General features: G+C 36.7%; 1 protein-coding gene across 9 annotated transcripts in view; it reads right to left on the bottom strand.

The window, feature by feature from the left end:
• Positions 1 to 380: 380 nt before the first annotated feature.
• VEZT (vezatin, adherens junctions transmembrane protein) overlaps positions 381 to 14346 on the bottom strand; it is a 73280-nt gene continuing 59314 nt past the window's right edge. For 7 of the 9 annotated variants that reach the window (XM_059936686.1, XM_059936688.1, XM_059936687.1 and 4 more), the window contains 5 exons: positions 13426 to 13757; positions 10911 to 11104; positions 6629 to 6729; positions 4780 to 4987; positions 381 to 1155 (listed from right to left, as the gene is read on the bottom strand). In XM_059936686.1, coding sequence (XP_059792669.1) covers positions 641 to 1155; positions 4780 to 4987; positions 6629 to 6729; positions 10911 to 11104; positions 13426 to 13757 — 1350 coding nt within the window. In that variant the 3' untranslated portion in view covers positions 381 to 640. Of the gene's footprint in view, positions 1156 to 2097; positions 2269 to 4779; positions 4988 to 6628; positions 6730 to 10910; positions 11105 to 13425; positions 13758 to 14346 lie in introns of those variants that run through there. The other 2 variants (XM_059936692.1, XM_059936693.1) reach the window with 1 other exon arrangement.

Below are 14346 nucleotides of genomic sequence, written 5' to 3'. Positions count from 1 at the left end.
TTAGAAATCTTAAAATTAACCACTGAATACACATACGAACAAGGAAACATAAGACACATGTTATAACCCAAGTAATTTTGAAACTACATTTTAGTTCCAAACCCCAGTACACATCAATTGCATGAATTCAATTTTCTTTTTATTCAGAACGTGTATCTTTGTTTTAAGACTGGTATAAACAAAAATAAAATACAAACAACTTGTTACTGACATGATAGCTGCAGTCATTAACTGCAAGAATACAGTAAAAAGGAGCCATACTAAATGTTAATGTTCTTGCAACAGAATTACCCCAGTCATTTTATGGTAGTAAATTCTGGCAAGAAATGATAAATTCATTTGTTATTAAAGATACTTAAAGAATTTCCAAGATCAATCAGTTGTGCTGAAAATAAAATAGCAGTTTATTCAAAAGAGCCCTTACCTTTCTCTTATTTTCCTAAAAGGTCTGCCATTTACAGGTAAACTACTATTTTCAGATCAGTTGTTCAAACCAGGATTCTTCCTGTAAATTCACATCTTAGCTTTAAATATAGTAAACTTACACTCATTTTCCCTTTCCAGTGGAACATCTAGTCTTGAAGTTAAAACACTTTCACAAAAAAGAACAATTTAAAATCCTTAATGTAAATCTTGGTTCTTACTTTTCTTCTACCTCATTTTCATTTTCTTCCATTATTTGTTCTTCCTCCTCATCACCAAAAGTCTGTTCCTGCATGGTAGTAAAGGAGAGAGATCTAGCAGCCACTTCTGCAGCGAGGCCAGCAGTGAAGGTAAAATCCGGTGACAGCTGTAGCTGTGCCAGCCTCTGCTTGATGGAGGGCTGCGATGAGGCCCCGTGGGTTGGGTGGGCAGGGGCCAGGCCACCTGCATCAGCCTGCTGGGACTCATCTTCGCTCTCACATTGATAATACACTCTTTCTTCAGCTCCTTGGAGGAAGACTTCATTTGCAGAATTGTCTTTATTTTTACCATCTAGAGGGTATTCACATAAATACTCAGTCCTATTACTTATTTCATTGTCGGTTGTAGAGGGTTTATTATTTTCCTCTTCAGTATCATTTTTACAAACTTTCCCCATATGTGAATCCACTGATGGTTCTGAATTACTTATGGGTTCCACTGGGTCTACAGGACACAAGGATTTCAACACAGCTTCAAAGGAAAAAAACAAAGAAAGAAAGAAAGAAAGGAAGAAAGGAAGAAAGAAAGAAAGAAAGAAAGAAAATAACTAAAAACCCAGCAATGATTTAAACTTTAATTTAAACTCCCAGTAGTTTTTTCTTATAAAGAACAATAAATAAATAAAAGCTAAATAAAACTTGCCAGTAAATCAATGTAAATTTATAAAACCAGAGAAATTTATAAGAGATAAAATGCCTAAGATATGAAATGAGATGGGGTTTTGATGAATATTTAACAACACCTCACATATCTCTTATTCAAAATATTAAAGCAGTGGTTCTCAAGGTGTGGCCCTTGAACCAAGAGCATCAGTCAGCATCACCTAGGAATCTGGTAGAAATTCAAATTCTTCAGCTCCATCCCACACCTACTGAACTGGAAACTGAGTGAGGACTGGCTATGTTTTACAAGCCCTCCACTGGATTCTGATGCACACTAAAGTTTGAGAACCACTGTTCTAAAGAATAAGCAGCATGGTTTTCACTAGTAGTATGTCAGATAAGACACCTAACAGTAATCCAGGTAATCATCCTATCATCAACACATATATATTTACAAGTTAAAACAGCATGGGGAAAAAAATGCAACATACAATTCAACTCACTTGCCAACCACCTAACAAGACCCTGATGAAAATAAAGCCAAAACTTGTACACGTTTTGTAATGCCACAGAAAAATATAAAATTAAATAAAACCTGCATTCCAGATCAACTACTGTACAAAGCGTAATACATAAATATTATATCCACACGGCGGAAGTTGTCCTTTCAAGGAAACGGAAGCTTTATTTAGCCCCTCTGGATGTTAGTAGGCACTGGGTTGCTTTGCTAGGCAGTCTCTCCTCCCATTATGAGGGGTTAGTACAATACAATATGTTATGAAGCATGACGGAAGAAAAAAAAAAGCACGTCTTGAAGATCTGGCGTTTATTTAAAAAATAATTTTGTAAAACGTGTCCATTTCCAAGAAACAGATCCCTAAGCTGCAGTAACTCCACTAGAGAAGCAGCAACAACAGAAAAAAATGGCCACAGCAGGTTCCAGTGTAGAATTTCCCTCTCTAATTCCATTCGGACTTTACCCCTGTAGGCAGAGACGAAAACAACTCTGGAAGATGTACTGAAATTTTTCATGGGAAAAGCATTTTAAGGTTTCAGCTTTTTATTTATTTTCACAAACTAAATTAGCATTATTGCCTTTTCAAATGTAAACTATGGAAAACACATACCTGAAAAAGAGATACATTTCTCTAATCATTATATCTTTACCCATACTGTCAAGAAGATAATTTTAAAGCCACATGAAGTAAATACTACACAATAAAAAAGGATATAAGTTCACATACAATGTTATTTTCAGATTTCATGTACAGTGTTAGTCTATAAATCTGCTAATTCTTAAAGAATGCAACATATATTAGAAGTAGATTGATATTCCTGATTATTGTTAATTAAATGGGGGCAGGTAATCTGTATAACGCATCAACTGACTAGTGTGTTAACTCTGTGCTAGAATATAAACCTCCAGGAGTATGGGGATTTTTGTCTCTCGATCTATGTGCTAGGGATACAGCAATAAACAGTATCTTAATATCTACTTGTTGAGTGAGTAATTTACTAAATGAATACTGTGGGGGATAATAAAGCCCCTATTTAAGACCAATTTAATTACAGAAACAAAAAAAAATTGAACGCATAGGAAACAACAGTGTCTAAAATATAATACTCTTAATCTCTGATTTATGTAGGCCATAAATATATGGACAAGCAAGTTTCAGGAACTCTGTTTTTACTGCTGCTTCTGGGAAGTTCTTCATCTACTACATGCTTTGCTGCTCAAGATGTCCTTTCATTTCACTAGAGTGCCCCCAGGTATGAGGGTCTGTAGTGGTGGGAGAGGTGGTAGGACTGGAGCAGTAAGACGGGACTCATGGAGGAGAGACTGGTGGAGAGGACAGCATTCCTGGTAAAGGGATCACCATAAATGTTTTTCATTAATAAAAACAGCAACCATCGTCTAATTAGATAGATATAAGCAGAGGAAGATATCTATATTAGAAATAGTGGGGAACATAAATGGATATGATGAACTCATGATGGAGAGGCTTGAAACCAGGAAAAGGAGTTTAGATTCAATACAATTAGAAAGGGGGAACCACCATAGGTTTTTAAGATAGAAAGCTATAATCAGTGTGCTGTTTGAGAAAAATCTAAGTAGCTTTCAAGGATAGATATAAGCTATCCTAAAAACTTAGAAGCTATCTTCTAAGAATAGCTTAGAAGAAAAAGGTACTGAAAATGCAAGTCAACTAAGAGGCTATCACAATATACGACCATAATCTTATGAGGACCTGGGCTACAAAGGGGGCCAATGGGAAGAAAGAAGGATAAAATCAAGAACTGGGGGTTTCCCTGTGGCGCAGTGGCTAAGAATCCACATGCCAATGCAGGGGACATGGGTTCGAGCCCTGGTCTGGGAAGATCCCACATGCCACGGAGCAGCTAAGCCTGTGTGCCACAACTACTGAGCCTGTGCTCTAGAGCCCGCGAGCCACAACTACTGAAGCCCGTGCACCTAGAGCCCGTGCTCTGCAACAACAGAAGCCACTGCAATGAGAAGTCCACACACCGCAACGAAGAGTAGCCCCCGCTCACCGCGACTAGAGAAAGCCTGCACGTGGCAACAAAGATCCAACACAGCCAAAAATAAATTAATTTAAAAAAAAAATCAAGAAGTGTACATCCGGACAAGGGAGGATGGTACGGCTCCTAAGAGAAGAAAAGAGAACGACAAGGAACCTTCCAGAGTATAGGTAAACTATACACTTCTAGTGAAAAAGAGAAAAGGAAGAGAAGGCAGTTGATTCTGAGGCTCCACATACTCTAAAATGGAAGGGAAGTCCCACTCTACCTTCTTAGAAATCCGTAGGAATTAATTCCTGAATTACGAATTAGCTAGTTTGATATTGTCAAGTACTAAGCTTCCCCTCTTTCCCTCTCCTGCCTGCCATGAAGTTCGACTAAAGAAAAGAAGGGTGGTTAACATAAAGAAGTTTAAGGGTAATCTTAGGTATTACCAGTCATCCAACTTTGTCCGAATCCAAGTATGGAGACAGCGTGCACAGAAGCATCTCTGCTTCCCATCTACTAAAGTGCTCAGATCAATTAAGTAACCTAATGATATAGTTAAGGCCCTAGGTTTTAACTCATTTGTTTTAATAGTGAACATAGTTATTAATTTTGTGTTTTGTTAAAGTAATTATAAAATCAACATAGGACAGAGTTTAGAATCTCAAATTCACTAAATTTGAAAACACATCAATTTATTCACAACTCACTACCCATTTCAAAACAAATTTAGTAAAAAAAACCAAATAACCGATGAAAAAGTCTAATTTCGTATTCCCAATCTGATTATATACCCACTCTTTTATTGATCAAATTAATTTTGTGTCTAGAAGAAAAAGCACTATACTTACTGGTGGATCCCTAAAATTAAAACCATAAGAATTCTATACCTAAAATAAGATTTATAGTTCAAGAAAAAAGAATCTCTTACATCGAAATAACGTTTTACTCTGAAGTCAGTGCTTACCATGATCACTAAATAGAAGTTGCTTCCACTTCTGCCTTTCTGCCTCTGATGCTTTAAATCCCAGCACAGTTTTTAGTTCTTGGAGTACCCTCTTGGATTCTTCATGCTCACGCTCCTGTCTCTCTCTGTCTTCTTGAGACAAGTAATAAAAATCATCCTTTCTGAAATCACTGTCCATATCAATATCATCTACATAAGCTTCTAACTCCTGAAAATGAATAAAAGAAAAAGCACTGTACTTCAAGAGGACAATTTTCTAGTAGCATTCATTTACCTGCACCTATTGATCTCCAAGATTAAAAAAAATGAGGACTCCTGGCACAGGTCATTAAAGCACAGTTGGGCGAACAAAGCAAACATAGATAAATTGAAATCTTAAAAAAACTTACCTGATATGAAAAAGGGTTGTGGATAAGAAGTTTAACAACTTCGATTGTTATTTTTCTACTCTGATACCATTCTATAGATCTAGTCAAGATTACAGCTTTAGCTTTGACAAAACCAATCAAAATTAGCAGGGCTGGTGGTCCGGGGAGGTGGTCAGGTATGTTAGTCTTCTTTGGTAGACATTTGTGGTTCTTTCTGACTTCCCAGGAAGTTTGAACACTATTGCTAGGATTGGGGAACACCTCATCTTATGGTTCTCCTTATCTCTAAGGGAGAGGGTAGGATCCTGGCTTACTCAGCTTCCCTTGCAGTTATGGTTAAGGAAAATGAGTTGAGATCCTCTAATCGGGTGTACCTGGATCAGATCTGATTCAGAAGTTTGTTATAAAAGAAATAGGCATACTACCAAATGTAAAATAGATAGCTAGTGGGAAGCAGCCGCATAGCACAGGGAGATCAGCTTGGTGCTTTGTGACCACCTAGAGGGGTGGGATAGGGAGGGAGGGAGGCAGATGCAAGAGGGAGGAGATATGGGGTATATGTATAGCTGATTCACTTTGTTGTAAAGCAGAAACTAATACATCATTGTAAAGCAATTATACTCCAATAAAGATGTTAAAAAAAAAAAAGAAAGAAAGAAATAGGCATTCTGAGGAATCCATTCCGGCAAGGATGGTGGCAGATCAAGTTTCCAGAGGTAGAGGTTCTGAAGATAGTTTTCATTATCCAACATTGATGGAGCAAGTGGCAACATCTGCACCCAGTGACTTAGCAGTGATGTTGCCACTGGAACAGTTCTTTTGAGTGATTTTGGCTGTTTACCCCAGCCTGCTTCAAGCCTGATTATCTGGACCTCTGAAATATTCTGTCAGCTATGTAATGTTTTTAAACAAATTTCTGGTAGGTTAAACTAAGTAGGGTTGGTCTCCCTTTGCAATTAAGAAGACTGAATAGACAGTATGACCTAAGGAAAAGAAGCCTTCTTCAGAATGAGCAATCTGTTGTCAACATCTAACACAATCATTTTAAAAAGTGTTTTATAAAGGGTATAACATATATACATGCAGCCAAATGCACAAATCTTAAATGTATAGGATTTTTACATAGGCACAGGTACTGGTAAACCACCACTCTGATCAAGATAAAAACATTTCCAGCATCCCAGAAGGTACCTTTGCTAATGCACTAATTTTTAATGCATTTCATCACTTTTGAGTGTTTAAAAAATGGACAATTAGATATAAACAGGAAAATGTGTGGGTAGATTCAATGGATCCAAATTCAAGGCACTAAGAACTAATGATATGATATAAATTCAATACATCGTATTGTGATTTTGAAGTTCATTAGAAATATAAATTCAACAACTTACATGAACTTACCCATGTCACTTACAGAGAAAGTTAGGTAAGTTATGTACGTGAAACTCTTTAGGGGAAAAAAAAGCAATTTTCACCCTTACCTGCTCCTCAGGGATTGGATCCTTGTCTGCAATGTGTAGAGGAGGCTGCATCAAAGGTACCACAGTACAGTGTGGGTTTTCACATGCCATTTCAGGTTTGCCTTAAAAAGAAACACAGAAATGAGTGAACATCTATTAAAGTTAACAAGAGTAATATCTATAGATTTACAATTTAAGTTAAACTCTTGGAGAAGAAAAACCTGTTTTTTCTCTCCCTTTTTCACCTTACCATAGTATCTGGCACACAGTAGGTACACTAAATACTCGCTGAACAATCAACTTTGTTCATGGCACAGAAACAGGCTCAAGACAGACCCACTGTTCCCTACAAAAAACAAACTTTGATCTTGCACTTCGCTTATACTATTTTTATTCTCAGGAGAAGTTAGGATTGGAAATGAGTTTCACAAGTAAATAGATTGAAAAGATCACCCAGGTGAGCTTAACTTTAATTATTTAAAATTGGTGTTTGGCATCTAATCTCGGGGTTATTTAGCCTCATGTCCAGCTCTCTATCTTTTATCATTATCTCTCTACTTTCAAGAAGCAGGGGTTAAGCCTCTAGGTTTTTACCTTTCTAGAGTAATGATAGATACATGGTTGGGAACAGAGTTGGGGGGACTCTTGGCTGGCATGGGCTGGTGTGGTCAAAGCAAACTAGGCTGGGGTGGGAAGAACCTTCAATAGGTGTGAATCAGCAGAAATGTGACTTAGCCCACAGCAGCAGGCGACTGGTTACATACAAAGGATTGAGTAAATAAGTAAATATATTGAAACTAATGACAGCCAAGCTTCTCATAATCACAAAAGGGAGGAACAAATATAGAGGGGGGAAGGCCAGAATAAACTATGTGGTATTAGAATTGAATTGGAGGTATTGGTATGAACTCATGGCTTACAACATATATGGATAGACAGATACAGAAATAGAGATGGAGTGTATACATGTATATACGCAGATGTATTTCACAGCTCTGTACACTGAGAAGTGGTCAAAGAAGTAACATCCCAGTGGCTCTGAGCATACCCAGCACCTAGATCTTGGTTTCTAAATGTCATTTTCCATTAAAAGGAATGAGGGCTTCTTGGAGACAAGGCTGATGTTATGGCTGGAGGCAGGGAAAGTATGAGACAAAGTAAAGAAGTGCTCAAAGAATGATGGTGACATGAATCACCTTGAATGGGCTCCCTCTGGTCAAACTTTGGACAACCTGGGCAACAATACAATATAAAAGTAACAAACTATGATCTACTGAATAAAATAAGAATCCATATATCCACATTGATATAAATAAGTGGAAAGGGGGGGGGATGTTTAACCTTATAATAGAGTGTCAACTAGTAAGTGTAAATGGAAAATGGAAGTAGAAAATTACCATTTGGCAACCATCACAGTAATATCCAATTCAAGCAAGAACTATCAATGGATGCTAAAACTAGTGGGTGAAAAAATTTTAAGATAATTTATTTTATTCACTCATAAAATTCACTTTTTTGTATATACAATTTTATGAGTTTAGACAAATTAGAGTCATGTAATCACCCCTACCACCAAAATCATGATACAGAATAGTTCTATCACGTCAAAACATTTACTTATGCTGCCTCCTTATACCCTATTCCTCCCTCCATATGCAACTCCTAGTAAGCATTGATATGTTTCCTGTTCCTATTAAATTTTATCATTTTCAGCACATCATATAAATGGAATCATACAGTATGTAGTGATTTGAGTCTGGCCTCTTCTGATTAGCATAGTGAATCTTCCATCTTATTAAGGTATCAGTAGTTCACTTCTTTTTTATTTCTGAGTAGTATTCCATCGTATGGGTGGATATAATGGCTTACCTATTCATCAGCTGAAGGAGCCTTGGGCTATTTCCTGATTTTGATGGCATACTATGGGTATGTAAAAGAATGTCTGTTTTTCAAAAATGTGAACAGAAGTATTTAGGGGTAATGGGGTTTCATGTCTGTATCTTACTCTCAAATGGTTCAGAATAATACCACCAAAAGAATTTATAGACAGATACACAGAGAGATAAAGCAAATGTGGTAGAATGTCAACAACTGGGGAATCTGGATGAACAGTACTTAGAATTATTACTCTCGTGATATTCCTATAATTTTGAAATAACTAAAAAAAAAAAGATATGGCTAACTAAAAGCACCTGCTTCTTAAAAAAATTCAAACGAACAGTTTTATTTCAAGTTGTGTAGCCAAGGCTACTATGGGCATTTTAGTGAGAAAAGTTTGTGAATACTTGTATCTTACTTCATGCCATTATCACCTATGAGCAAAAGCCACATATACAGAGGATATCATGAAATGGCTTATCATCTGCCCAATGATTTGGAGACAATTTTAACAATCATGTTTGACTGACTAAGATTCAACATCTCAGAGTATGCTAAGGGAGGGGTGAATGAGATGCATCTTTTAACACCCAGTGGTCTTCTGAGTGTTTCTATTTATGGAAAATATACTTAAAAGCTCTAGAGTCATATCAAAAAGTTTAATATGTATAAATATTTGCACATATTAAAAATTCTTGGCATATTTATCCTTTGGAGAAAGAATTATTCACCATTTACATTTGAGATATAAAGGAAATCTATTGGTAGTATATTGGTAATTAGCTTGTTAACATTTCCTTTGAAAAAAGTTAATACTTTTACTATCTAAGGACTTTCTCAGTTTGTTTAAGACATTAAACAAAGTATTACAGATCTAGCTGTAAACAAAACAATGACTAACAGGATGATAAAGCATTACTCACCTTTGGCAGCAATACAATTTCTATACATAAATCTGATTAACCTCATAAGAAGGTTCCAAGGGATAAACATGGTATTGACTTGTAGCATAAGTTTAAAGATTAATATGTCAGCCATTTACAATGGAATTAGTGAAATTAGTAAAAACAAGTATAAAATCTGGGTCCAAAGGAAAGCAGTTTTGCCGAAAGTTTCAAGACTGCCTTTTTACCTAGCAGTACAAGGCACTCTGATGCTCCTATTAAATAACGGCACGTTTTAATATATTTTCTTTTTTTTTTAACATCTTTATTGGAGTATAATTGCTTTCCAATGGTGTGTTAGTTTCTGCTGTATAACAAAGTGAATCACCTATATGCATACGTATATCCCCATATCCCCTCCCTCTTGCGTCTCCCTCCCACCCTCCTTTTCCACCCCTGTAGGTGGTCGCAAAGCACCAAGCTGATCTCCCTGTGCTATGCGGCTGCTTCCCACCAGCTATCTCTTTTACATTTGGTAGTGTATATATGTCAATGCTACTCTCTCACCTCGTCCCAGCTTACCCTGCCCCCTCCCCGTGTCCTCAAGTCCATTCTCTACGTCTGTGTCTTTATTCCTGTCCTGCCCCTAGGTTCATCAGAACCTTTTTTTTTTAGATTCCACATATATGTGTTAGCATACGGTATTTGTTTTTCTCTTTCTGACTTACTTCACTCTGTATGACAGACTCTAGGTCCATCCACCTCACTACAAATAACCCAATTTCGTTTCTTTTTATGGCTGAGGAATATTTCATTGTATATATGTGCCACATCTTCTTTATCCATTCATCTGTCAATGGACACTTAGGTTGTTTCCATGTCCTGGCTATTGTAAATAGTGCTGCAATGAACACTGTGGTACATGACTCTTTTTAAATTATGGTTTTCTCAGGGTATATGCCCAGTAGTGGGATTGCTGGGTTGTATGGTAGTTCTATTTTTAGCTTTTTAAGGAACCTCCCTACTGTTCTCCATAGTGGCTGTATCAATTTACATTCCCACCAACAGACAGCACTTAATACATTTTAGATCCAATAATAATAACAAATATGCAGTACCAGCCAACATAGCATTTGTATACTGTTTTTAAATGACTGAAGTATCTTATCTTAAAAGTAAACTCAATTTCTGGCCCCTGACTACCAAACTCATTATTACCCTAACTGGAAAAGAGTTTCTGGAAGTCCTAATAATGGAATAACACTATTAAAATCTATTTGTTTAATTCAATTTTTTAAAAAGGAGGTATATGATTCAGGGAACTTTCAAAGCATATTCATTTTTTATTTACAAAAATAAGAGCCAAGGCTTTATATTCAGTGTCAATTTGTACATATAAATTTAACTTTTTTTTTTAGTAAACTAAGTAATTTTGTCAAGTCAGTTTCATCACATAGATAAGAAGTACACCTAATAAAATCTTACCAGAGAAGAATAAGCATATCTGATAAGGGTACGCAAAAGAACTCTCTCATAGGTACCTTTTTTATCTGTATTTCTTCGTAGCAACTTGTCCACTTGAGAAATGGCCTCTTCCCAGCAACTGTTGCTCGCTTGAACATGGGGCTGAATCAACTTTAATTTCTGTTCTAGGATTTGATAAGCTTCTGACACTAGTTCTTGTGTTTCTCTAGTACAAACAAGCTTTTCAAGTTCATCTTCAAAAATTATTACCCTGAGTAATAAAGAAAAACAGCAACAGATTTCTATGAACTGTGAACTGAAATGTATAATTCGCAAGGTTGATTTAAGAAATAAGTTTATAAGATGAAAAAAGCTCTGGACATGGAAGGTGGTGATGGTTGCACAACAATATATATGTACTTAATGCCACTTAACTGTATGCTTAAAAATGGTTAAACGGTAAATTTTATGTTATGTGCATTTTACCACAATTTTTAAAAAAGCTTATGAAGAGTATTCATACATTTATTCAACAAGTATTTCTTGCATACATACCAGGCATTTTACAAACTGAAAGGATAAATTAAACCCATTTCCTACTTATAAGAAACTTATACCAAATCAGGGGAATTATACATATACAATACAATACCATAAAAAATTAAGATTAACATTTTATTTCCATTCCAAATTAGGTCTAGAGAGTTGAAGAAATTTGCCCAGGTCATAGAGCTGGTAAGCTGTGAAGCTGGGCTAAATCCAGGCACAAAATGACTGAGACATAAAGACAGGCTTATAAGAATTCAGAAGAGGGGGAAGTTACTACCAGCTATGGGTCCAGTCAGGGAACAGCTAAGGAAGAGGTACTTCTGAGGCAGCACTGAAGGATGGATAAAATCGGAGCATGTACAGAAGACGAGGAAAGTCACTGTAGATGATACATGGGGAAAGGCATTTATACAGTTTGGCGGGACTGAAGGAAAGAAGTGAGAAATAAAGACAGAAAGCAGCCTGTAGTCAGGTTATGGCAAATCCTTTCTGTAGAATGTTTTATACAGACTTTAGTCTAAGCTGTTATAGTCCAAAACCAGTGAAAATTTTCAGATAAGTAAGAAAGCATATATATGCCTCAGAAACATTAATCTTGCACTCTAGAGGCCAGGAGAACAGTTAAAGGGTTAATGTCCTAGGGTAGGCAAGTGAGAGTGGGAATAGCAAAGGGGACGAGCGAGAGGGAGGGACGAAACACAAAATTTTTTAGATAACACTTTTAAAAGTTGTGTGTGGCAGTGCTAAAGGGCAAATCAGATATGATGGTTTGTGACTGGTTTGCTCTCTAGTGAAAGTATTTTGAAAGGTGACATGTAGTAACATACATAGAATATTTCATTTTTAAATAGGAAACATACTTCCCATGCATCATTCATAATCCCTGACCAAGGTACAAAGCCCTTCTTTATCATTTTCATGTCCATCCAGTGTAGCACTCCTCCTTCTCGAGCCACCTTCCCTCACGCTAATGCATTCCATTACGCCCTGTATATTTCTGATTCTATTGCCAAACATTAATTCTTTATAGACCCTGGCTGTGCCTGACACAGTCTTTCCACTGAAATCTTTTTTTCCTCTCATGATGATCCAACTTTTGCCACCCACTCAAGTGGAGATTGCCTTATCTCCCATATTTCCTGTGGGAGACAGGGTTTTCTTAGAACGGCAGCAACAGACCACTGGAACATCCCTGCCTCACAGTTTCTTAGTTTTTCCCTATGCTGTAATCTTTACATCAAACTTATATACCTATCTCAGACCTTGAACTGATGGGTAAAAACTTCTCTTCTTAAAATGTCTTTCTGACCTTAATTTCCTATCCTTGTACATCACCTCCTTCTTCACTCCAGTAAATTAGCTTTTTGATTTTACTGAGACTTCAAGTCCTTTTGGCCCATTTTCTTATCTTACAAAATCAATTGCTGCCCTCCCCCTTCTACTTCTTGCCTGGTATCCAGGGTCAAGTACATCAACTACAATCTTCTCAACTCATTAAATTCCTATGACCTTCCCCTGATTACAATACAACATGAACCCAATCATTCATTTGATCCAGTCCTATACTATGAGTATCTGTTACAGAAAAATTTCACTGAAATGACTGGACCCTACATTTCACTAAGGCGGAGTATCAAAGTAGATCAACAAATATAAACTATGGATTCTACATTTTTATTATTCAACTGGGGCCAAAAAACTTGTTCTATGCTATAGAAAAATGTCCAAACCTGCTCTGATTTATTCAGAAAAACAGCAATATTTTTCTCATCGACTGTATGTAATAATACTTCTCTGCTTTTGTCCTATCTTTCTAGGTTTTCTGTTGACATCAGGTAAAGTAAAAACTATAAATGGCTCCCCCAAATTACAGTACTTACAAATCACTGTTTGTCTGCTACATTTGTACCTTTAAACCATCGTTTAGGCTGCATGTCTCAATTTTGCTGCTGCTTTTTAGCTAGGACATAAGCCAACCACAATGGCACAAGACTGAAGCTTGCTAATCATGGGGACATTTCCTTACATGGCTTCTAAACTTACTCATTCAGTAATGCTTTCAGATGGAGCTGCAAGCTGCGTACTGCTGTGTGAACATTATTCAGTTCTCTTGACTTCTGCTGAGTTTTGGATAAACGCTGGGGTACTGACTGGTGCTGAGTTTCAAAGTACCGATAGAACTCATAGCTGCGCTTAAGCTCTTCCAAACAGGCAGAATGAGCATGAGGTAGACCTTGAGTCACATCAGATAAAATATGATGAGGCAAAAGTGCTGGAGTAAGTAAGGACCCAGGAGGTGAATTAGCCGTAGAAAGTAACAGGGCTAACCGCCTGAAGAACTCTGAACTCTGCGCCACCCAGAGTTGGAACAAAACCTAAAAAAAAAAAAAAAAAAAAACAAGAAAAAAGGACTAGATCAATAAAAAATATTGGTCAACATTCAAAACAACAAAACAAACTACAGATTTGTTTATCTTAACTTCTGGTTTAAACTTTTCACTTTATTCTAAGTAATGAATATAGCTGAGTTTGAACTAACTCTAAGAGTAGCCAAGAATGTTAACATCAAATTATATAGTCATGGCACATGGGAACTTCTGATCATAATATAGCAGCTAATACCAGTATATAATTTAGTACAGTTCTGTCCTAAAAGAGAAATGCTGATGGAATGAGACACAGCTAATTAGAAATGAATGTTCTTTGATGAATTATTTTAAAAATGTACACAAAGGAGAAAAGGAGACAGCAGGAATGATGGACCTACGTAAGTCCAAAGAAACAACTCATTGATGGAGCCAGAGTTTGGGCTTCAAACTATACCATTATTTTGGCCTAGGAAACAGCTAAGAAAAAACATAAAAATCAGTCCCAGAGTGATCATACTCAGGAATGTCTAGCATGAGAAACTACAACACTCATTCTCGTAAGACGCACCCTGAGTCTGGCGGCAAAGGATTCCTC

The sequence above is a fragment of the Balaenoptera ricei genome, chromosome 10 (assembly GCF_028023285.1).
Source record: "Balaenoptera ricei isolate mBalRic1 chromosome 10, mBalRic1.hap2, whole genome shotgun sequence".
In the NCBI taxonomy this organism is placed as follows: Eukaryota; Metazoa; Chordata; class Mammalia; order Artiodactyla; family Balaenopteridae; genus Balaenoptera; species Balaenoptera ricei.
This window is presented reverse-complemented; position numbering and strand designations above follow the sequence as displayed.